The sequence below is a fragment of the Oxyura jamaicensis genome, chromosome 3 (genome assembly GCF_011077185.1).
Source record: "Oxyura jamaicensis isolate SHBP4307 breed ruddy duck chromosome 3, BPBGC_Ojam_1.0, whole genome shotgun sequence".
Taxonomy (NCBI): Eukaryota; Metazoa; Chordata; class Aves; order Anseriformes; family Anatidae; genus Oxyura; species Oxyura jamaicensis.
In genome coordinates, this window is record NC_048895.1 from 88,783,850 (window position 1) to 88,808,758 (window position 24,909).

General features: G+C 33.3%; 1 protein-coding gene across 6 annotated transcripts in view; it reads right to left on the reverse strand.

Moving 5' to 3' along the window:
* Positions 1-24,909, reverse strand: part of ADGRB3 (adhesion G protein-coupled receptor B3) — a 467,103-nt gene that overhangs the window by 258,593 nt on the left and 183,601 nt on the right. For 5 of the 6 annotated variants that reach the window (XM_035322903.1, XM_035322904.1, XM_035322905.1 and 2 more), the window contains 5 exons: positions 18,165-18,275; positions 12,731-12,892; positions 5,958-6,122; positions 2,275-2,439; positions 1,182-1,346 (listed from right to left, as the gene is read on the reverse strand). In XM_035322903.1, the coding sequence (XP_035178794.1) occupies positions 1,182-1,346; positions 2,275-2,439; positions 5,958-6,122; positions 12,731-12,892; positions 18,165-18,275 (768 nt within the window). The remainder of the gene's footprint in view (positions 1-1,181; positions 1,347-2,274; positions 2,440-5,957; positions 6,123-12,730; positions 12,893-18,164; positions 18,276-24,909) is intronic. The other variant, XM_035322906.1, reaches the window with a different exon arrangement.

Below are 24,909 nucleotides of genomic sequence, written 5' to 3' on the forward strand. Positions count from 1 at the left end.
TTGTCCTACTTTTCAAATAATGTACTAAAATTAAAGAGACCACAGGAAAAGTTAAAATTGATAAACTTTTCCAGTCTAGTATTACAATTTTATCAGTAGTCCTTTTACTGTTTTTCAAATGTAATGAAATTCATTGTACTACTATGTTGCAACTACCTTGAAAACTGTTCTTTGATGGCTGCCAAGGGATAGGCATGCAGCCTACGAAAACCTGGGCTCGATAACATAAAATTCACATCAGATATATTTCCTATTTCCTGGTCCAAAGTATCTCTGCTATTTAGGTCTTTTGTCCCTAGCACAGAGCCATCAAAATATGAAGTGGAATTTTCCAGTAGTCAAAGAGATTGCTAGATTAATTTTGAAGTGCCCTGGCTTGTAGTTCAGAGCACAGGATTTCCCAAGTGAATGACTAAATCATCCTACACCTTACTACTTGCACCTTATTTTGTTATCTTATTCCAGAGCACTCTTTTTCTCTAGGATGTCTCTTCACAGATAAATTATGTTCACCTCTGAAAGAGCTGAAAAGTGCACTTTTATTAGCTCTCACTTAGAAATACTTAAATCTATTGTGAGGACTAAGTAAAAAGTGCTGCAAATAAATAAATATAAGCATTATATTAAAGGAGGAAGTATATATATATATTTTCTTTTTAAATCTTTGCTTTTTATGAAATGCCACATATGTTCATTCATTCTATACATTATATAGTAAGGTTCACTGTTTTTCTCTTATCTTTACTGCACTGGAATTTACCCCAAATTTATAACATCGAGGCCTCTTGTACACTGCATAAAAATAATTCCACAATTTACAAAAACAAGCCTAGCATTCTTAAAAACAGTGTATTCAGAGATAATTTCTTTAGCAAATTATTTCTACCAATGTAGATGCACCTTGGCAATGAAATATTTTTCTGATACATTTCTGTAATACAGCATTTTGATTTATTTCAAACATAATGCATTGCTCATATATTCAGTTGGACTAGTTTACACCCTGCTACATAAACACAACTCTACTGAGAAAAACAACAGTGACTTGTCTAAAGCAAGGTCAGATATAGTTCTTTAGGACTACTACTTTACAAATGTTGATCTTGTCTCTCCTAAAGGTGACTGTTAAAGTAAGCCATACGGCAGTGTAGGTAATAACAGTGATTATATATGCTTCTTACCAGGACACCTCTGTTCACTGCACCGTCTAACTTCCTCTCCAGTTCCCTCGCATTGCTGCCCAGTCACAGCAGCCCCTTGACAGATCCTTATTCTCCTCTCCCAGCCACCATCGCAGGACTTGGAACATCCACTCCAGTGGCCCCACTGGTTCCACTGACCATTTGCTATTGGGAAAAATATAATTACAGTGATGACATATTTACAGTAGTAAAGTATGACATAAGGGTTTTTCTTTACTTAGGTAAGAGAAGAAAGCCCCCAAATAGATTAGATGCATTTGTGTAACTAGCAGTGACAAGAAGTGGAAGATACTGGCCATGGAACCTCTAAAGATGGGGGAAGTCTCTACTTCTACTTCTTTCCTAAATATGGGCTTGTTTAAATGACTTGCATCTCAAGGTTAAAAAAAAAAAAAAAAAAAAAAAAAGACTGAAAAGACTGGTGAGTTTTAACATTGAGTTAGTTGCAAAACACACAGCACACTTTTCCATATTTTTATATGCACTTGTATAGTGCTATTGTAGGGGTGCACATAATGATTTGCAATGTACATAAGCATCATTTTAAAAAGTAAATAAATACATTCTTGCATATGATATTTTAGAAGCAGGACTTTACATGCTCTCACATGTTGAATGAGACCTAAAAGTATGTATAAATTTAATTTACCCACCCTGGAATTCTGGACTTATACTGCCAGAGGATCATGAAACAGTCTCAGAGTAAGAGAATCATTTCATGCACATTCATTTTCTAGTTTCTTAAGACACTTTATTAAATATTAAACATTTTAGTCCTCAAACAGTTCCTTATTTCTTGTATGTCCTTTAAATGGCAATAAAACTGAAAAGCAGGCATGCAGCCCTTGTCATGCAGCCTTTTGCAGATGCACTCTTTTTATTTCCAGGTAGCTCATCAAATTAAAGAGACAGGCCCCAGTTCTTTCTCTGGGGAGCCTGCTCCATCCTCCACAGCCCACTGGGGCCTGTGGTGGACTAAGTGCATGCCCGTGTGCCAGCAGCTCCACTCAAAGCAGCAGACTGGCACCACCCTTCACTTCCTCCTCCAGACGTAGGGCAGGTGGATACTTACCAGTGCACTCGGGGTTATAGCACTCCCGGCTCTCAGCCCATGGTCCCCTGCACTCGGATCCACCATGGGCCGCAGCCGTGCACTGACGGCTTCGCTGCTGGGTACCATTGGAGCAGGTCACTGAGCATTGGCTCCATGGGCTCCACTCCTGCCACTGTCCGTCCACTGCCACAGGAGGCATAAAAGAGATGGACACAACAGAGTTACTACCAAAACCATGCTAGGCCTTGTAGGTTTGTTCTAGGGTAGAGGTATGAACTGGCTGATGCCAAAGAGATTTGGGCTGAGCACAAAGAGTTTGACTTCTTATAGCAATCAAATACAGAAGTTCTTGTTACAAACTACTTTTTTTTTTTTTTTTTTCCTTTTTATCTCATCTTCTCTTTTTCATCTCAAATTTTACACCAATGTAAAAAAGGACAAATTATGACTTTGCTCACATACCACAATGTTTGAAAAGCTGTGCAGTTTTCTTTTTCTTTAAAACAAAGTATTATTTAAAAGACTTGTCTTTTTAGGTTGAAGTGGAGACCTATCCTGTAAGCTCTGAGCCCTTAAAAGTGATTCTTTGCAGCTGCAGCTATCACTCACATAGGTCAACTTATAAGATTCTTTGTCTTGAATGTAAAATTAGTTATGTTAGATGAATAGAAAAAGGAAAACAAGAATTACCATGTTGCTTAACATAAGACTGTTCTCTACATTTGTAATATTGAATTTATTTTTATTATTCAGTTTCTTTCTCAGAAAACCATCACAGTTCTTCAACAGTCTTTGAGATAAAATGATCAGAAATGGCCTGCGTTGGTCATCAAATCTGCTTTCTTTCTTTTTTTTTTTTTTTTTTGCATACTGAATAATCTTCTTCCTGAATTTGTCAAGATGAATGTTTAAACAATATAGTTACGGGGATGAATTCTGTATTTAGTACTTTGTATTAGCCCATACACTTGGGTTTGGAAGAATATTTCCATGGGTAAATGTTTAGGACTGTTATTTTTAATTTCATATATCAGAAATCTTATTGATGCAAATGAAAATATTAAAAACAAAAATTATAGAGAATATAAACCAATTAAGTTCCCATACAAGTGAAAATTTACATTGTATGATGGATAATGGGACTAGACTGTGTTCTTAAAAATGGCTAAGCATTATGAAATGATATTTCAGATTGTACTAATTCAGAATCCCACATTCCTATTGACTTTAAAATCATCAATTGCTTGTTGTACCTGCATTTACGGAATATAAACTCAAAATTTGGGTTGTAATATAATTTTGATTAATACTATTCCTTGAAAACATGGTTTTATAATTACTATTGTGATAAAAGCATCATTGCTGAAAATGAGTAAATTCACTTGCTACATTTGCCAATCCCTGATTTCAGGATTCTTCTGAAGGATTCTTGGAATAGCAGTTGGTGGAGTTAAGAATTAAGGAGGAAGCAGGATCTTTAATTTAGTGATTTAACTTTTAAAAGGTCTTTTTAAAGGTACTATGTCTGCATGGGTGCACCTATATTCAGTGAAATACGGAGGTGAACTATTTTACTGCTGTCCAAAAATTATCATAAAGCATTTCTACCTGTTCAAAGATAATATCTGTACCTCTAATTCCTAGGATCTTAAAGAACAGTGAATTAAGGGAGGAAGGGTTTTGATTATTTTTTTCCCTCAAGTTCTATATTAAAGATTTTATGTAATGTCTGGTTGTGAACTACTTCCCAATGCAGATGCCTCTCAAGCTATGAAGCTGTATCCTGATAATTTATTCAGCAGAAAGGAAATCTTTCCAAACATGGAAGCTAGTTGCATTCATTAATCATAAAAGCTTTATGTGAAGAGGAAAACATTATGGAAATTACATTTCAATGCACCCTCTTCAGTTTTATTCATTGCTATATAGTATTATTTATGGTAAGAAAGATTGAATCAATTATTATATTGTCTTTGGAGAAAACTCATTCTGTGGCATCTCATATATATTTCATAGTTCTCCCTTCTTATCTTTAGGAGCAAAAAGTGTGTGAGTTATCTATTTCAGAAATACTGCTAAAAGGCTAACAAATTGAACGTGGAGAGTCCTTTAAAAAATTGAACTTTCAAATTACAGTAAATCTTTACATTCAGCAAAGATATAAGCTGTTACTTTAAATGTAGCCTGTATACAATCTCCTCTGGTGAAAGCCATTTAGGTACAGATCACTGTTCAAATCCAGAATTCTGAGATAACCCTTTATTTTAACAGATTAGGTGCACTGTCTTTGTGTTTTTGTTGTTGTTGTTTCTTTTTTTTTTCTTTTTTTTTTTCTTTTTTTTTTTCATTACCAGAGAGAACTGAATGCATTACTTTCTTCTCAGCTATTTTTAGTTGGCATTTTTTGTGTTGTCAATTCTGCTTCATGTTCGTATATCATCTTAATTACTTTTGTGTATGCACATGTAAAATTCTACAGCTGCCAACTTGGCCAAAAACTGGATTAAGTCATATTTTTTTCAGTTGCAAGCAAGACTAAAGTTTTTCCAAAAAAAAAATTTGGCTAAAGTTGGAGTATGCTTTGCTGACCAGAATAAAACAAAGCTTGTTTATTTATTTATTTAGTTAGTTAGTTAGTTAGTTATTTCTGTGAGGTGCTAAGTTCCACCCATGTTTTCCCTTCTCTTCCGTTTCCAAATCATCAAACAACCATTTGCTAATGAAATGTCCATCAACCCTTTTCCAGAAGAGCTCCAGTCATGGGGAACCCATTCACAGCAGTGCTGTGAACTGTGAATATTCAACAAGCTCACCACAAAGGCAAACATAACTCTGTCAGACAGATCTTAAGGAAGAAAGTTCCCACATTACAGCTACCTGACACTTTTTCCATTCCTTCCATTTAATTTTATTTTGTTTTATTTTATTTTATTTTATTTTATTTTATTTTATTTTATTTTATTTTATTTTATTTTATTTTATTTTATTTTTTAAAATTAGTTTCAATTTCCATGAATGAAAGGTTTAACATGAAAGCCTGAAACCCACACATTGTTTACTTGTTTAGGGGTAGTTTCTTGCAGAGGTTTAGCGACAAACTCCCAGAAATAAAGCACTTAAAATTCTTACCATAAGGGATTAAATGGGGTTCAAATAGTGTCATAGCTTGTGTCAGCCTTCTGTCTGCACACATGTAAATGACATACAGTTTCAATAAATTAATAGCAATTAAAAATTTAGTTTCTCAAATATGGTGTTTTTTTTGTTTGTTTGTTTTTTGTATGTCTATGTGGTGAATAAATAATTATAATGAATGTCCCAGCGAACTTAATCTAAGCAGACATGGCAGATGCAAATTATGTAACCTCTGAATGTCTCCCTTTAAGCCACACTCAGAAAGTTGCTTGTCTTTTGGTTCTCTAAGAGACATTCCGAATCAACGTTTCTTATAAATCCCATATATAGAGAGAATTTTGAAGGAATTAAGAATTGCCTGCTTGTATAGTATCTCAAACAAAGTTATCATACTAATTATATCCCTTTGATCACTACAGTCAGAATTATTACCAAGATTACCTTTCCTACACACTTCGCATGCCATTTGTGTGTATGTGTGTGAGCACAAAACAGAATGAAAGAAATCACAAACGACCCACATCAAATGCACTACCACAAAGCAAAAAGTTGCTATATAAGCTCACCAGGGCAGAGTGCAATATTGCACGGTTTATGTTGTGTTTCAGGTCCATCACATGATCTTCCCCCATACTGGGGAGGTATACATGACCTTGTCCTAGTTCTTTGGCCTCGACCACATGTGAATGAACACAGACTCCAAGGTGACCATTCCTCCCAAACGCCATGTACTGCAACAAACCAAACAGATTTTAACCAGAAACAGACACAGAAGTAACAAAAAGGATTTCAAAAGAAACAAGATCAATAATGTAAAAGGTAATTATTTTGCCAACTTCAAGGATATCAGTACATACTATTGGCACTCTAGTATTGGCAAATAAAACCTTATTTGTAAAAAATGGTTAATTTCAATTTCAAACTCTTATCTTTTATGAATTATATTTAATTTTGAACAATTTTCTCTAATCTTTCAACTAATCTCACTACCACTTTTTCTTTTCTTTTTATTCTTCTAAGAAAGATGGCTTCCATTTTCTAAAGCTGGTTATAATTTTCTGGCGTATAACCTCAGATATGTTTAATAGCCCTGATTTTCAGGAGACTAGTCTTTGTTAAAACCAGGCATACACTTTAGGTCTCAACACAACTGTAAAAACTTGAAGCAATCAAAATTAAGCTCTCTTTTGAAAATAAAGGCATAAGTGTGGTAATTTCTTACTGTTACCCTGAGCTCTTACAATTGTTGCACATGTTTAAATTAATGTGGAAACATGACAGCATTTGTGCTTGATTAGCTTCCTCAAAAATGCCAAGAGCACACAAAGAGATTTTAAATACTTTTTTTACATGAACATATTCACTGATCAAACATATATAATAACGCATGCATCTCTGTCTTTAAAAAATGTTGACTCAACAAACTTCAAATACTTTCAGAGAAAATGATAAATTATAAACACATATAAATATTATTATATACGTATATTTCATAAAATTAATATAAAGTCATAGAATATGAATAATTTCTAACTTCCAATGCAGAAGAAACTAATACACAATATCCGTCTGAGCTTATATACCGTAACACTAATAGCACTAAGAGAACTCCATACATGATTTGACAAAACAATTCTTTGTAAATTGAGAAATAGTGCAAAACATGCTGTATTTATTCTTGTTAAATAAAAGCAGTTGCACAGATTTTGGTTAGGCTGTGTTTGGAAACAGGAAAACTATAGTAATGTCAGACATTTATGAAAATCCAGACTTAGTACCCAGACTGAGCATCATAGATGATATCATGTAACTGTGTATGTTTCTGCAACACTGTCTGTTTTAAGGGTGTCTGGAGGGTGAAATAGTGTATAACACCTCAGTGTCTCATTGGTAGTAATTCACAACTTTACAAAAAATAGATTTTCTGGATTGTCCTCACATCTCTTTGATCACTGTGAAAGAACTAATTTTTAGGTTTTCTTCGCCCTGAAGGCAGATATCACCTGCCCAGTTTCTACAAATAAAACCTTATTGTAGGTATCAGAATAACATTTTCCAAGGTGGAATTCAGTAGCAAAGGGTGGGGAAGGAGATACATCTCCCTCATATATTATTATAAAATATTCAGTAAGATCAAGGACAATTCTGCATGTAGGTATGTTCTATTGCATTTCATTAAAATTAAGGAAAATTTTTGCTTCAGATTTTACTGCAAGGTTAAATTTTTTTGAGGTAACTTCATAGAAATTCTATCTGATATAACATGCCAAGCTTCATACAGTGAACATTTTCACCTACTAGATAACAGCTCAATTGATGAAAGGTTTTGAGTTGGTCACATACAAGTAGTTGAAAAGTAGAGTAATTATTCCATGTCCTACATGGATAACTTTATTAAAATTCTTTTATTCTAAATATCACATCAATCTGCTATATAGCTGAGGGCTTATAAGCTGAGGGCTTCTTTAAAGCTATTGTCTTGAGCCAAGAGGTTCTATATCTCTTCTGGCAAGAGTGACTGCATGTTAGCAGTTACATAGAGTAATTATTTTGTGATTTTGGATTTGAACAGAAGTGGAAACAATATGTTTCACTTTGGGTGGATTCAAACTTGCACCAGACTCTAACTGTTTCTGGCTTAAGGTGAGATGTGCCCAAAATAATCTTCTGTGAAAACAGAACAGTTAAAACTTCACAGTACCTTCTTGTATGTATAGGCTTGTATATCTAAGAGTAGTAGAACATGGTTGGACCAGATGATCTTGGAGGTCTTTTCCAACCTTAATGATCCTATGATTCTATAACTAATAAAGTCAAGGATGGGAGAGGCATACCACTAAATAAACAACCATTAAGAGCATACAAATGTAAAGGAAAATTAACCTGTCCAATGCATCACAGCTATGTCCAGTATTATCCAGATCAGCTTTAAAAAAAAACATTTTAATTTAAAATTTCTTACCTTCAAATATTATTCCTGATATTTCATTTACATTTTCCTTAATATCATTCCTTAAATGCAAAAAAAAACAACACCTATAACATCTGATGAATTATAGCCAGATGAGCTATGCCAAATTACACCAGATGGAGAGCTGGCCCACAGAGGAGTTACTGTTTTCTATAACACAGTTTCAGATGCAAGATTCATTATTTGGGACAAAAATACTCAAATTATTGCCAATCTGTCAAAATCATTGCTAGCACAACGAGTTTGGATTACTGCAGAGCATCCTTCCCTTCATTCTGCCACTCTGTGAACCTAATCATGTTGAAGTGAACACCCACAGTGTTCACAATGCACAACTTGTGTGAGGTGGGAGGAGGCGTAAGGCCATGCTAGCATTCATCCTACAAGCATATTTGAGGAGATTTTTGTTGGGGTTTAAATACTTTTGACTTGTTCAGCTTTATACTAAAAAGATATTGGAAAAAAATATTATGGACATTGATGGTTTTTATTTTCTGATAAAGTTAAATATAGCCGATTAACTATAACAAACCAGATGCTACATTATAGGATTTGTTAAAATGATATTAGAGGTACTTCATGCATGAATTTAAACACATTTATGTGCTATAGTTTCTGTTTCTTCAGTATGGCTCAAATTGTATATTTGAATTTTTTTCTTAAATTAGTAATAATAAAACAAAAATCAAAAACTTTCTGAATCCTGTCCTCTACCATTCACATTTAAGTAATACATCGATTCTATTTCTGCAATGTCTAGTAATTATAAATTTCTCTCACTCTTGTTTTCCCAATCTCAAGTGAAGACCTGAAGTTCCAAAGCACTGATTAATAACAATAAAACTGTGGGATTTAAAAACTTGTAACAGTTTTGTTAGTGTACCATGCAGACATAAAACATACTGAAATGAGCAAAATTTCAATAATATGGCTAAAATTCGTTGACATAAGCCTTGAGAAATAATGGGAATATAGAATACTTAGCACCAGCCAAAATCTTTTGAGCATACAAATGTTTGAAATGTTTTAGGATATTCTTGCTCCTTCCATGTATTGCTTTACCCATAAGCCTGAAAATTCTGAGCTTCAGCTAAATTTTGAGGTGAAAGTGGCTGAAGGCAATGGGGAAGGAGAAATAGGAACTAACTGAGATGACCTACAGTTATAGAAATACAATGTTCATTCTCTTTGACGTCTTAGCTGTATTAGAAATTATCAATTAAACTGAAATGAACCAGTGGCACTGCAGTACTGGATCCTAAAGGCCTTTGCTCACAAAAGAACCAGTAACAATGGTACCACCAACTACATGTTGTTGCTTACAATGTTGTACTTCTTGAGAAGACCTGATTCCATGACACTGCCTGAATTACCTAGTGGACTCCCATCCCTGAAATAGTATTGGTCTGGAAAAAATATAAATAAATTCAAAATTGTGGAATTGTTCCTTCATGATTTTAGTTTAATTATCAGTAGCATTATCTACGTGTTATATGTATGTTATATATATATAATATATGTAACCAGCAGAATAAAAAAAATAGCTAAAATGATAGATACAATAGCTTTCATGTACTTATGCAAAATATTTTGTGATATAGCCCGCTGTTACATAATGATAAAGCTGGTGAATCCCATTCTTAAAACTTTCCAGAATAGTGAGATCACAGACAGATGTATTCCCTAATATCCCAGTGATGTCCATTCCCAGTGGACACTGAAGGGACTGTATGAAATCAGTACAGCCTTGCATTAGTATTTTTAAGTGTAACATGTTCTCCTGAGGTTTGTCGATAGATCTTTGAAGTATAAGCCACTCTGCATAATTGTTTATTTTGAAGTTACAGCTTTGCTATTAGGAAATTGTTATCATAGCCCTCAAAATGACATCACTTTTACTAGTTGTACAAATGTATAATGAACACCCCCCAGTATATTTTGTATATATAGGTTGCAAGGGGAGACAACGCTTACTTTTGTATTTTAATTGCTTCTGATTTACTTTCTAATATGTAAACGTTTTCTGTGTTAATTGAGTCCCAAAACTGTATGGAATGAGTGGTTCAGGTCCAGGTTCACAGGCCATATCCCAAGTACAGATGTGTATATTTGCATTCGTTTGTTAAAATTTGTGTTTTAATTATACTAGTCTACAAACTGTGCATTTTCTTATGCATGAGCTGGGGATAATCCTGAATCATGCAACTCTCTGAGACAGGATACATGCTATAATGAGGGCAGAAGATATTTAGCCAAGAATTAAAAGCATGTTTGAAAAATTAATGGAGCTCTGACTATGAAAAGCATCTTTCTAAATTGCTAATCCTGCAGACTGCCACACATAGTGACCCCTTTAGCCAGACAGACACCAACATAAATTAGTAAGGTTACTGTAATTATGTGAAACGACATGCAAGATTATGCTTAGAAGACTAATTATTTAGGAAATACACAACATATGTAAAGATTATCAGAATCAGCTGTGGTGATATGAAAATGAGAATATCTTGGCTGTATCACTGTTATCCAGTGAGAATTGATAGCCATTGCTCACACTGAATAACTGGAAACAGAAGCCATATTCTGAAGTGGGCATTGTGTGTGAGGAAAGAGCTCCTTTGTCACTGAGACGTGTGGAACAATCTTTCTGTGTGAGCATTGTTAAGAAGTTTGCTCAACAATGTAAATTTTACAAATTAACTTTTTTTATTTTTTTTTCCATATTACTTTAATTAAATTATCTTGGCTGTTGCTTTACACAGACTTGTTGTTTTGATGTGAAAATTTCTCATTCCTTACTGGAGAGAACAAGAACAAAATTTTGCAAAATTAGGTGATTTAAACACCTTGCCTCTTCTTAGGTTATTAAATGAGCAAGAAAGTGGCAGAGCTGTCTGTCATTGAGAGTGCTGGAGTATATGTTTTCATGTTTATATTTCATGCTGCTTCAAAGGAATCTTTAAGTCTATCTTTGATTGTTTGGAAGGTTTCTTATTCTATTTTATAGTTTTCTTTTTGTACTTCATACTTTTTTACTTTCAAGGTGAGGGTAGTTTTGGAAAGAATCCACCTCTAGTAGAATGTAAGCTACCCCAGCCTTTTTAGAAATAGTGGCTTTGGGTTTTCTATCCTGAAATATTAGGAAATCACATGTGAGTTGTCTATCTAGAGTGTAATGGTAAAGCATTCAGTGATGATAGCTGTTCTTATTACGGTGGTGGCTTATCTGATACAATATTTTAAGTTGCTTTTCATTGCAGAGGTTCTGTAAAGGCTTATAACTCCAAAACACAAACTCTGAGGTGATCATGTATGCATTTTCTCTTGGATATTTTTTCAACATGCAGTAGCAACATTGAGTCTGATTCTATACACTACTGCTCATTGAGATAAAATCCAGGAGATTCTGTGTATGAGACAGTCTAGTTTACTTCAGAATGGAGTGAGCTTCCCCAGAATCTGGCTCACCATCCTCCTAGAATCAAGTCTTACAGAAAAGCTGAGGATTTTGATCATCTGAAGTGAGGCAGGAAGGAATTTTTCCTTTTCAGAGACAGCAGAGGAAAATGAATGTAGTAACAGGCCATATGACTTCCCTTTTTCATTCCCATCCCAGAAAAAACACATTCATGAACAAGCTAAAGAAATGAGATATGCCCTTTCAGCAACTAACTCTGATATGTCTGTCTCATCTCCTTAGAGCATAACTATTGCTGAACTCCAGATCTCCTAGAAAAAGTAGTAGGAAAACTGTAATGCAAGATACTTATGACCTTTACATTTTGTCTGTTGTAAGAAGGTTATTTTTGTCCAATCTTTCTTCCTTTGATGGGTAGCTGTTGCCCTTTCTTGCCAGCACAATATAAAAGAAGACATTATTGTGCAGAGGACATTGTCTGGCCCACTGCCTAGAAGACAGTACTCTAAATGGCTAAACTGTAGCAGTGTCAAATTATATATGTTAATTTAACCCACCTTGTTAATCTGTCTCTGCTTTTTAATATACTGGTGATCTGTGTTTCTTTTCTAATTTGTATTTAGTACTTACGCTATGTTTTCTCTCTCTCTCTCTCTTTTCTTTTTTTTTTTTTTTTTTTTAATAGTGAATAGCTGGGAATACTTATTAAAAAAATGAAGCTGTTAGACAAAAGGACTCTTGTTCCATGTCTTGACTGTTCTGAAAGTAAAAATAACAACCTACATTATAAATTTCATAGTTGAATAGAATTCCATTTCTCTGTTCCAACTGAAATGCTCTTATGAAATTCATAATAAAAATGATAATAATAAAAAATATATAGTTTCAAATTCTTATCATTATACAGTTCAAAAACATCCACAATTTTATTTATTGGCTGCTAACACTACCTGGACAGAGGGCAGTGTTATTGCAAACCCTTGATTCTCTTAAAGGGCCGCTGCAGTGTGTCCCGTAAGGTGATACACAAGTTCTGGTTCGCACCTGCGACCCTTGACCACAAGTAACTGAACACGTACTCCACTGGGCCCACTCTTCCACACCAGATTCACCTGTATTCAAGACAACAAACAAACATGAATATAGACATAAGTATTAATGAGACATTTTTATTGCTGAAGCTTGTCTGCCCTTAAAAATTAAAGACAAAAGTTTCATTCCAAAATAAATGTTTAAAAGTTCATGAAGTAAAGCAGTTGTGAAAATGTGCAATGAATAGAAAATAAAGACACCTACAATGCTGCAGTCACATAACGCCTGTCAGATAGAAACACTCTGATTGATTGGCATAATTTGTAAATTTATGAGAAAAAGTGCCCTTCAACATTTTAGGAACAACACTGCCCTCAGGATGTTACAAGAACATAGACAACTCTTTTTATATAAATGCAAAGGATTTATCTTTGATATTTATACTTGTCATTCTAGAATTAAGCTTTCAGGAACTGTGCCAGTAATGAAATTTAGATAAAAACAAACAAACAAACAAACAAACAAAAACACTTAATTTCTTATACTTTCTTGAGTGAAGAAGAGTCATCTAGTATTTGAGAGAAGTTCCCTGGCAAAGAGGTGCACTTTCTTTACCAGATTTTAACTTGAACAGTGGGACAGGAAATTTGATTTGAGCACTTCTCTGCTCCTTGCTTTTGACTCAGAGATGTCTTAAACTGTTGGATGTGCTTTTTTAGTGTTCATGTAGTCATACTGAAAGATATAAAACTAATTTGCAGAAAGTACTATTCCATAAAATGTGCAAAATTGAATGCAATTTATTACTATCATATATTTGAATTGTGTTTTGTTGTTTTTGTTGTTGTTTTTACTGTTGAAACAGAGCACATATTATTTCTGATTTGTTTGTTTGATTGATTATTTTTGTTGTTGTTGTGTGTGTGTGTTTTGAGTAATGCATCTGGTCTTCTTGTGTGGATGTTCAGGAAAGAATGTTTAAATTTAGTTGTCATGAACACACACAATTCTGGAATTTCCCAAAGGCATTCATCTACAGAAAACTTGATCACTTGAGTGCATTTTTAATAGAAAAAAAATATGCAAAAATAACACAAATATGACTAAAGTGAAAGTTCTAAAGACTTTGAGTAAATAATTGTAGATCCATATTCACCTTTTCCACTAAAAATAAGTTAAAAACTGCATGCTGAAGCTTATATTGTATTCTGGCTTTTTTGAAACAGACTTGATTTAGTTTCAAAAGTCAGCGGTAAAATCAGCTTTAAAATAATAATAAATTTTTCGGCTTGAATAACTCACTTAAAATTTCAGTTATATTGAAATACCACTTGTCTTTCAAAAGTTTTGATACCGGTAGCAATCAAGGGAATGTCTGCAAACCAGGAAGTTGGTTATATCATCCAAGAATTTGGTAAATGATATACTATTTCTTGAAGCGTTGCCTTTGTAGCAAGCAGCTGCCCAGGCTCTTTTTTGTTGTTGTTTCCAGAGGCCAAACATGAAACATTTGCAAAATTTTTCTCTTTGCTAGTCCTCTAAGACTTTTAAGGTTATCTAATTTTAAGGTTATTCAATGATTTAAGACTACAAGAAACTAAGCTTCTTATTCAATAGACAGAATGCTTTATAATTATCACACAAATACCACCGCTTTACATAAAATTGTATATCACTGTAATAATTTCTGTGGGCAAGCACAAAATGATGAGTTTTTTTTTTAAATACAAAAGGTCACCAAAGTGATCTGTGAAATCATTTTCTTTATTTGTTAGCAGGACAAAGGAGAAATTTAATTACTGATTATTGTTTTAATCATTTTACTGTATTTAGCATTTTGCTTAGACTGTTACATGGCTTGGGTTCAGTTAAAGGATATAATATGGTAATGGTAGCTAATATTCAGGTAGATAGTAACAATTGTACAATGTGAACTATAAACCCTATGTACATGATAAAATACTTGTATTACTATGAATTTCCAGGCTAGTATTTTATTTTATTTTATTTTTGTCTTTCCTTTTGCTGCATTTTTGAAGCTTGACTTTGCCTTTGTTTAGGTGGTTTTGATGAAAGGTCAGACAGCAGAAAAAGTCAAAGCTATGTTTCTCAAGATGTTCCTCATAATGTAAAATAGTCATACATACTCAGTGTAAATTTTCCATTACATAGACCTTTCCATACAGAGACCTTTGACTAATAAATACAGAAATGAAGTGTTAAAAATTAAAAATATCAGAGATCTTAAAGTGACAAAAAGTTGCTCTTAACCCTCAGAATATGATGAAAATAACGCTAATCTGATAGTAAAAGGCATGATTATAATGAGTGAATTTTGAAATTAACATTGAATATTAAAAGTCCTGTTCATATAAATACTGTCCATTCACAAAAGGAAGAATCTATTAATATACTTCAACAGGATACAGGATAGAAAGTTTCATTTTGCTGGAGAAATATACTCCATACTAACATGATTTTTGTACAAAAAGAGTAAAATTAGAGGAAAAAAAAAAAAAAAGGCAAATTTATCTTATCAACTACTCCACTACTTTTTGCTCATTGTATTTTGATTTTTCAGAAATTTTTATTTTTTTCAGAGTATTTCATTCTGTTGCCTGTACAATTATTACCTATTTTAAAGGAGGAAAACATCTTTGCAGATATATGCTATTTTTAACCATGGTTAACCATTAGCAAATAGAGACTTCTTTATTTTCTAAAATAAACCTAGATTGCTAGATTGCATTCAATACATAAATAGATCTTTTTTAATCTCTTTTTGTTTTTTTCTTTTCTAAATTGAAAAGTTCAAAAGGGCTACTTTTTATTTTCCTTCAGAGAACTCGTAGATTACAAGGTGTATTATATTAAACCTTCATTCTCAAAATAACAGGGTACAAAGCCCTCACTCTGCCCTGCTACTCAATATATAAGAGGAAGCAGAACTTACTGTATGGAAGGCCTCATTGACCTGTGTAACACTTACCTGTATTATACATTCTAAATCACATAACACCTAAGGGAAGGATCAGTCCAAACACATAAAATGACAAATATAGGACAATAAATTATTTACACAATATTAAAAAAAAAAAAAGAAAGAAAAAGAAAAAAAAAAAAGGTTTATTTACTGCCTCATATTGCTTACAAACAAAAAGGAGAATGCATATTCTGATATCACATTTTAAGTCTTCAATTTCCACTTAATAGAGGATTAAGTCCACTATTCTATTGGTCTTAAAAATTTATCATGAATCTTTTCCAGAAAAGTTCTATCTTACTGTCTCTCTGCCCTTCTAGGCCATACAAATATTTTGTACAATTGCATCTGATTATTATTACACAAAATAAATTAGGTTAAAATATAAGAAGCCTAAAACTCAGAGAGTATCAATTGACAAGGTACATTAAAAGCTATTAGACTTCTTAGTACATGGGTAAATTCATGGGATACATTAGAATAACCTTATGAATCATTTTAAGAAGATATCACATTAATTATATCACAAGAAAATGAATGCATTAGAGGTGAAGATAATATGCAATGGTCACTACGAAGAAAATCAAAATGAAGAAGAGATGAAAATTAGTATGTCCAAAAAGAGCACAGTATTATTTAAAATGTGTTAACCTACAGCACATAAAGGATACACTTCCTGAAAGTTTGGCATGTAAATTTATATACTCTGCTGATACGTCACCTGTTTCAGAACAGGACCTAGCAAAATAAGCCTGTGTAATTTTGTACATTCATCTCCCACTCCACACACACAATATATCAGAAGGTGATCGTATAAATGCTGCATTTATAATGCAGTTTTCTAACACCCATAATAGATTCACTGCAATGGATGACTAGAAATTATCAGATACAAGTTTTACCTGATAATGTGAAAGTTTTATGGATTTATATGAGGAAATAAAACAGATCCTCTTACTTATTTTAGGGTAATTGTATGAATTCAAGAAGCAGCATAAAAGCAAAAGTGTTATTCTATGTAGTAGGCAACTAACATTGTAAGTCTGAGCTAGATATGTAATAAATTCTACTTGCCTAAACAATAACTTCATGAAGCCCTTGGCTCCATTCTTCCATTTATGTGTGCCATATAAGAGTGTTTGCTTACAGCAGTATCAACTGGTAGTTAGCCATAAAAGTCGTTTTATAGATTAATAGGACAGAAACAGACTTTTCCTTAACTAAATTCTTTACCAAACAGATCTACACTGATTAGTTATACATGTATTTAAATTACTTAATATTTTGATTTCTGCAAATCTGTTAAGTAAAGCACCTTACTACTAAGAAGGTCAACATGCAACATAACTAGATGCAATTATAGCTCTTTTACTAAAGTGAATATAAAACTGGAAGCATTATGTGTGATTGAGGCAGGCTTATTTGCTAGGTTAGTAACTATGGAATACAGAGAAAGTTTCAAATCCATACAATAATTATGGAGCACAAGATTTTTAATGCAATAGCTTACTGGAATGGAGTATGTATGGAACCATTAGAGAGTCATTTGCCAACAGATACACAGATCATTAACTATGGAAAAAGGGGAAATAAAATTGGTGTATTAGAGCTTAATTCACCTCCCCATTGGAGGGAAGTTCCCCATTGGAACTTTGACTTTAAAGTTAGCTGTGGTAATTGTTGACAAAGAGACTTTTTTTTTTTTCCCTATGACTTTAGCTGTAGATTTTAAATAATATTTTGATATCTTTATCTAAAGAAGATTTAGTTGCTCAAACAAAATTAGATTATTATTTTTTTTGATGAAAAGATATTATATAATTTGCACATCTAATCAAAAACAACTTACAGCCAATTTCATTTAGCAATTATGAATCTGGAAACTAGAGAATAGAACATTGTGCTGGGCCAAAGATATTAAATGTCAGATGTATGGACTTTAAAACTATCCTAATAATTAATAACTTGGTAAGTGCCTAAAGCTGGGATTAGACCTTAGTCTATTTATATAGAAATTCTGGAGCATGTTCTTAATATCGTCTCTAAAAAAATAATAATAATAAAATAAAATAATGTGTCACAGTAAACTGTCCAGTCTCTTGTACATGTAAAACTGCTTTTATTACTAAATAAATTCACACTTACACTAAACAATTCAGTATCCACATTCACAGTGCATGTTTTTGTATAGTCTACCTAATTCTCCGCTACTTCATTTATGGACTTTAACTGGTGAAAAAAAAAAAAAATGATTCAAAAAAAGTATCAGCTTAGAAAACTGACAAATATGCAGCAAAAGATTATGGAAACATGCAGTGGCTTTGCTAAAATTAACAACAGTAAATAGAAAAATGTAACTGATGTATTACCAGTTTGTGCCATAAATTTAGCAGCATCAGCTTGTTCCTGAGGGACCCTTTTCTCATGAACAGATCGAGGTCGCTGACTTTTAATTGTATGATCTCCCATCATTCCAAATTCTAAAGACAGAATAAAGGTTTATGAAAGCTTGTGTGTAGACATTTTTCAAAAGTTACATACTGTCTCATGCAATATGTTCCTAAACGTACCTGGAAGTTGCTGGTAAGATTCAGGCAAGTGATCATGGCAGTTAACATCAACTTAATTCTGCTACACTCAGCTTTTAATAAGTACTTAAATTTGTGTCTGCAGATTTTCAAACATGAATTTACTGTATGAACCAACAGTCAATGTAGTGACACATACTATAAATCAGCTGTATGACATGGGACAAAAACAATTATTCAAATGCAGACATTTTATTCTTATATTTGAGTCAGTGAAAACCACACCAGAAAATGACTGTGACAGAGCTAGACATTGCTGTTCTACAACAGAGCCTGTTGCTTCTCCAGAGGACTTCTATTTCTGCACTCATCTTTCAGGCTGATGAAGCCTTCAACAAAGATAACAAGTCATGTTTGGGAATGGTGACAATGCAAAGTAACACTTAAGCCAATGAACTGCTTCATTTTTTTTAGGCTGAATCCCACAAAAGAAGTGTTTGTGGACAGTTTCATTTCTAGAAAATTCTTGGTTATACAGGATATAGATTATATCTTGCTCTCAGCATGTAAAAAGAAGTCTTCATTGATTTTAATGGGGAAATCTATGTAAAAATCAATGACATAGAAAGGCTGACAGTGCAGGAGACAAGAGTACTTCATTTTTTATCCTATCATAGCTGTCATTTTCCCTCTCTGATCTTGTGCAAACCTCCTATCTTCTACCTCAGAGTCCATTTTCCTTTCTTTGATGAAAAATTGAGTGCCCCTTGCACTTAAAGTAGAATTACTGCCTCTTCTGCACAGTTCCCTCTGGTCTTCCCAAGCACACACAACTGTCCACAGCTTGGTGTTAAATATTCAGTTTCTGGTGGAACTCTAATCTAGTATCATGAGCTTGGAACTGTGGGGTAACATTGAAACTACTTCAGCTACAGCTACACTAAGTTGCTGATAAGGCAGAAGGCATCTGAAGCTCTAGGAATAGAAACATTAAAAAATACCCTTCTGCTGGAAGGTTACATGGCAAATGCAAATGCAAAATTCAAAATTCTCCCCAGTATGTAAAATTGTGAAGATAATGAAACTTACCTTCCTGCCTCAAAAGATATAAAACATTAACTAAGATAATTAATTAATACTATAAATATTATTGTCACACTATTTTAATAAATCATTAAAATCATCAAAAATATTATTTCTGATTAGAGAAAAATAATATAAGCCAAATATAATTTCTAGGGGTCAATCAGAAGAGAAAGGTTATTATTATTTTTTTTTTGGCAAATTATTAATATTTTCCTATAAATTAGTGCTTCATTGTGAAAACATTAATTGATGTCACCACATAAAATACAAATTTAGTTATTCATTTGAGAACAGCAATGAAGTTGGCATTCTAAAGAGAACATTTTTTTAAAAAAAATCTAGTTACGAAAATATAGTTTCAGAATTAAGCATTGGTCATTTTTAAATACAGCCCAGGAATACATGTAAAACACAATTCAATTATATATATACATACATGTGTATGTATATATGTATATACATGTTATAAAATGTTAATATATTTTTATAAAATATATATCATTATATTCCACAGTTCTAATTTAAGATAGATCTTTATTCTGTTGGAAGTATGTTATTATAATAAAAGTTTTTCAATTAATATTCTAATGCAAATGGAAATTATAATGTTATTTTAACAGGTTTTACAAGCTGTCATACATACGACCATTTAAACTGTAATTTAACAAAATGGTGATGGATAAGAGGCTTTACATAGTTCTTTCCCTTGACAAGGCTGTGAAAGCAAGGTGTGTTTGCTTTTAGTTTGTTGTCTGTACACTGCCTGCTTGTCAGAAAATTTAGATGGTCTGGCACCATTTTTGCAGAAGACTTATTTTTATCATTTGAGTTAAAAAAGAGTGCAATAGTGGGAGACCTTTGCTAGAGGAAGGCTTTCCAGAGGCATACAGGGAGGTGGTGCATGCTGTAGCCTCACTCTGTGCTGGATGCAGGCACATGCAGTGTCCCATGGGACTGAGTCCTCTGAGGGAAGAGGCAAAGGAAGCTCTGTGAGATCCGTTGGCAGGTTTATACCCAGCAAAGCTCCATTCACAACAATGGAGCTTGAAAAAAACTCATGCATATCAAATAAAATGACACTTGTTCATGTAGGAACTAATAATACCCTAACTTTTTTATTTTCCCATTTAGCAACAACATATTTTTAATTTGAACATTCAAATCAGTTCAACTGTTGTTGATGGTCTTTGAGATGCACTTTTCATTTCAGAACCTATCTCCAACATATTACATATTTATGTAGTAAATATATAAACACATATAAAATATAAATGTTTCATAACAAACATGAAAATATTTCTTGATCACTTTTGTCAAAAAATGTAACCAGACTCATGCTGTGCTCTCAGTATTTATATTCAGCCAAAGTGTTTAATGAAATGCCACATGAGAACAAAAACAGTAACAGGAAATGTCCTGCACTGGTATGAGTGAGGACTTTAAAGGCCTCATTAAAATTCAGGCCTCATAAGAAAAGAAAAATAAGGGTCAAGTATATTTTCATAATGGGATCAGAAATGTCCAGCTTCTGTGTGTAAGTACAAACAGTGCTTGAAAAATTGTTTCATCTATAAAGCGCAACAGTATTTTTTTATGTATTATGTATTTATGTAATGTATTTTTTATGAAACATTTTATAATGAAATATCTTACTTAAGAGGCTGTTGTAGTTTACAACAAATACTAAATAGAATAAAACTTTCCTTCATTTTCAGAGCCTGTCTAAATAACTAATGTAGAAGATGAACCAGTTACATGTTTGTTTTCCCTTAACACTTCACAAAGGAGAAATATTTCAATGCTTTCTGGGCTGGGAAAGCATTTTAGCCCATGTCAGCCTGAAATATGACTAAATGATATGGTAAGACCTATTTGTATGGGAATGGTGAGATGGAACATCTTATTCAGACAGGCTCTGGCATAGAGGTGTCATGTAAGGTCAGGTCAAGATGATTCTAAGACATGATGTCTGGAATATAATATTCAGCATTTCAAGGAAGATTATGAAGAAAGGAATTGTTCTCATTCTCACTCTTCTTACCTAGTTCCTGCTGCTGAAAAAGTTTTCTAACCCAGAAAAAGGTGTTTTTCTGTTTTTCTGTACCTCTCCTAAGTCCCTTGGACAGTCATTTTCTGCTTTTACCTCAGACTGTTGATATTAACCAGGTTGTTTCATTAAATAAAGAAGGAGAATGAATCTTTTCATCAGCAGACAGGTACGTGGCCTGATCCAGAAACCACCATATGAATGTAAGTTAGACCTGGAAAATGATTATTATTTTTTTTTTTCCCATACACTGCTAATACTATAATCTGCCTGCATCAGAATAAAACTTATACAGAAATACCTTACATGTAAATAACACATAGCATTACGGGGAACCTTGAATGGATCATTTTAACCAGGCTGAATTAAAACAAATCATAACATATCCCAAGCATTTGTGGTAGAAAATCTGTGGTTTAGTTATCTGATTAAGTAATTTATCACGTGATTTATGCTGTCAGTGGTCCTCTGGTGGCTATGAAAGTAAAAATAATTTCCTGCAATAGGATGTATACCCTTTCTCTCCTCAGCTGTACACAATAGATAGATACTCAAAAGTATTTTAGCAATGCTTATGTCTTAATAAGGCTAAGGTTTATCATTTCATTTTATATATTACTCTGACACGTTATCTAGTTCCGTGCTTTTTTGGAGTTAAAAACTAATATAGCACTATTTTCTGAAATTGCAAAGTTTACAGTTGAGTATCTTTTACAGCAACTCTTATCTGTAGTCCCATTGGCTTTACCTTTATTTTTATGTTATGTTATGGGAATTTTTATTCCTATTGAGTAACCTTTTTAGTTTTTAAAGGAGAAGCTAAAATCTTGCAGCCAATGTAGGTTTTTAGGAGAGAAGAGAGGTGCCATGTGCTCTCTGTAGGAACAAAGAAGAAAAAACATCTGTTAACAGTATAAAAATGCAAAATAGGAAAACTGAGCAATACAAAAGAAAAATACCAGCTTTGCAAGGTTTTACTCACCAATAGCTAGTGTTTGCCTTTTGACAAATGGATCATAAAAATCATTAAAATTAAGGTACACGTCAAGCCGATTTTATGCCTAGGCTGTTTAATAATGGTTGTAAGGTTATTACATATAAATCTTAGCTATTAAATAATGTTATAGACCATGTTGTTTTTGCCCTTATGCTTATTTTTATGTCATATTTCAATGGAACTAGACAGTGTAAACATACTGGTCTGGTTATAGGTGTGAATTGTGTTGTTTCTAATGGCACAGAACACACCAAAATTCAAATAGCCTTTTTCAGCATGATAGTTGGTGATGACATGAACCATTGAACTAAAAACAAAGTGATTCTGAGACCTTTGGGGTTATTTCTTCAAGGCTTGTAAAATGTAAAGAAAACTCAGAGCTGCTGAGCATCCTCAGCTTTTACTGACCCATGAGGAAAGTGAGATGTTGAACAGTACCCTCAAGGCTGACCAGAACCTTAGCAACAAGAAAAGGCAATTGATTCTCCAGAAAAGACATTACACACACACACACACAAAAAAAATCCAATCCTGAACTGTAAATAGTGAAATGAGTGTTTTAAATTACTCTTGACTACGGAATAAATATTAAAGGCCCTGTAGCCAGAATGTGCATTAATGCAAAATGTCTGGATTACTCATGTAGCAGTTGTATGGCATTCTCTCCATGCCAGTGCAGAAATATTTTTCTCAGAAATTATGCAAAATGCAGATGTAAATCCCAGAGGAAGGGGAAGGGGGGAGTGGAGAGGGGAAAGAGAGAAAAAAAGAGAGCTATAGAAATATGTAAAGAACCATTTGTTTCAATTATTTTTTGGACAGGACTATTAACTGATTTCAATAAATGTAATTACTTGCAGACTTCCAGGTGCTAGAAAAAGTTTCCTGCATGTTTAATTTCTTTGTACCCCATTCTAAAATTTCTCCCACAGAGATGCTAATTCAATATTCAGTAGTAGCACTATTTGATGTTTCTCATTGTACTTGCAGCTGGTCAGCACAATTTATTCTGGTCACTAGGTGGCAGAATGTGTGCTGATTTACAAGCACAATTTTGTGTTGGATTGAGAAACCAGGATTTTCTACTTCTTTTTGATTATAAAATTACTTTCCACTACAAAAGCTAAGTATTTTCATCAAGGTCAAAGGACTGAGAAGGTTTAGTTTGTTTTATTATTATTATTATTATTTCTTTTTCTGTCAGAATGGAAAAAAAAATAAAAAACAAAACAAAACAAACAACAACAACAACAAAACATGAGTTGCTGTTGTTTTCCTTACATCAAACCACATGAGAAAAGAGAATAAAATCCCATGAGCACTTCCTACCCTGTCTCCAACTCTGCCTTATTGGAGCAGGGTAATCCATGCCCCCAAAATGAAGCACTGACAAGACACAGAGCTTCAGGGCATTACTGCATATTATCACTCTGCAGGAAAGACTTAGGCTATGACTTTCTATTGGAACCCCTTAAAATGATAGGTCCTCACCAGGCAGGCAAGTTGCCAGAATTGTAACATAGCTATTAGTTGAGTTAGATTTCCATGAGAACCTTTTCTGAGGAAATGTGAAAAACATTCTTAAAACAATCTTTGCCTACTTCCTGCGTAGATCCTGGCTCCATAAAAAGTCCTCTTTTGACTCTCCAGAACAGAAGAGCTTTGATCAATTTCAAACTGAATGAAACTAGAGTAATTTCACTAGAGTAAAATTAAATCTAAACTGAGCTGAACTCATGAATGCAGTGAGAAAGATATCCTATTGCTCATGAAACTATAAAAAAAGATTTCAATAGCAGTGGAAATATGAAAGGCAATAATATTTGTATTAATAAGATTTATTATTAATATTGTTATTTATAAAATACATGCATGTATTTATCAAGTAAAAGGCTAACATTTGTAAGAAATTATATACAAGATTTCTTCTATCCTGCGCACATATATAGACCAGTAAATACACATATGCATTCTTTCATCTTTCAGAATTTAGGAAAAAATAATATGTATTCTAACCAATCAACATATTGTACACAGGTAATTAGCCTGTGTTTGTCTCTAGGGATAACTGTTTGCTCCTAGGAAGCAATGTTGGATTAACACTCTTGCTGCCATTTGTAACGACATAAGAAATCAAATATTACTGAATTAAAATATGTACTGTGACACTAATCCTGAAAAGCTAGACTTTCTCATGGCAATCTCATTCACTGCACATCTCTGCAATCTCTCCCTTGACCAGCCATTATCTTCTCATCTTCTCTGGAATCTGAACCTGTTTTTCCATGGCTACAAATTTGGTCAGTGAACGACATCGTAAGTATGTAATATTTATTCACTGTGTATGTACACAGAATGTTAAAACAGTGGAATTTCTACTCCTGGCATTCCTGGGCCCAATTGCTCATTATCTTAAAACTAGGCAGGATAAAATGAACACGTGAATCTAGTGAAGT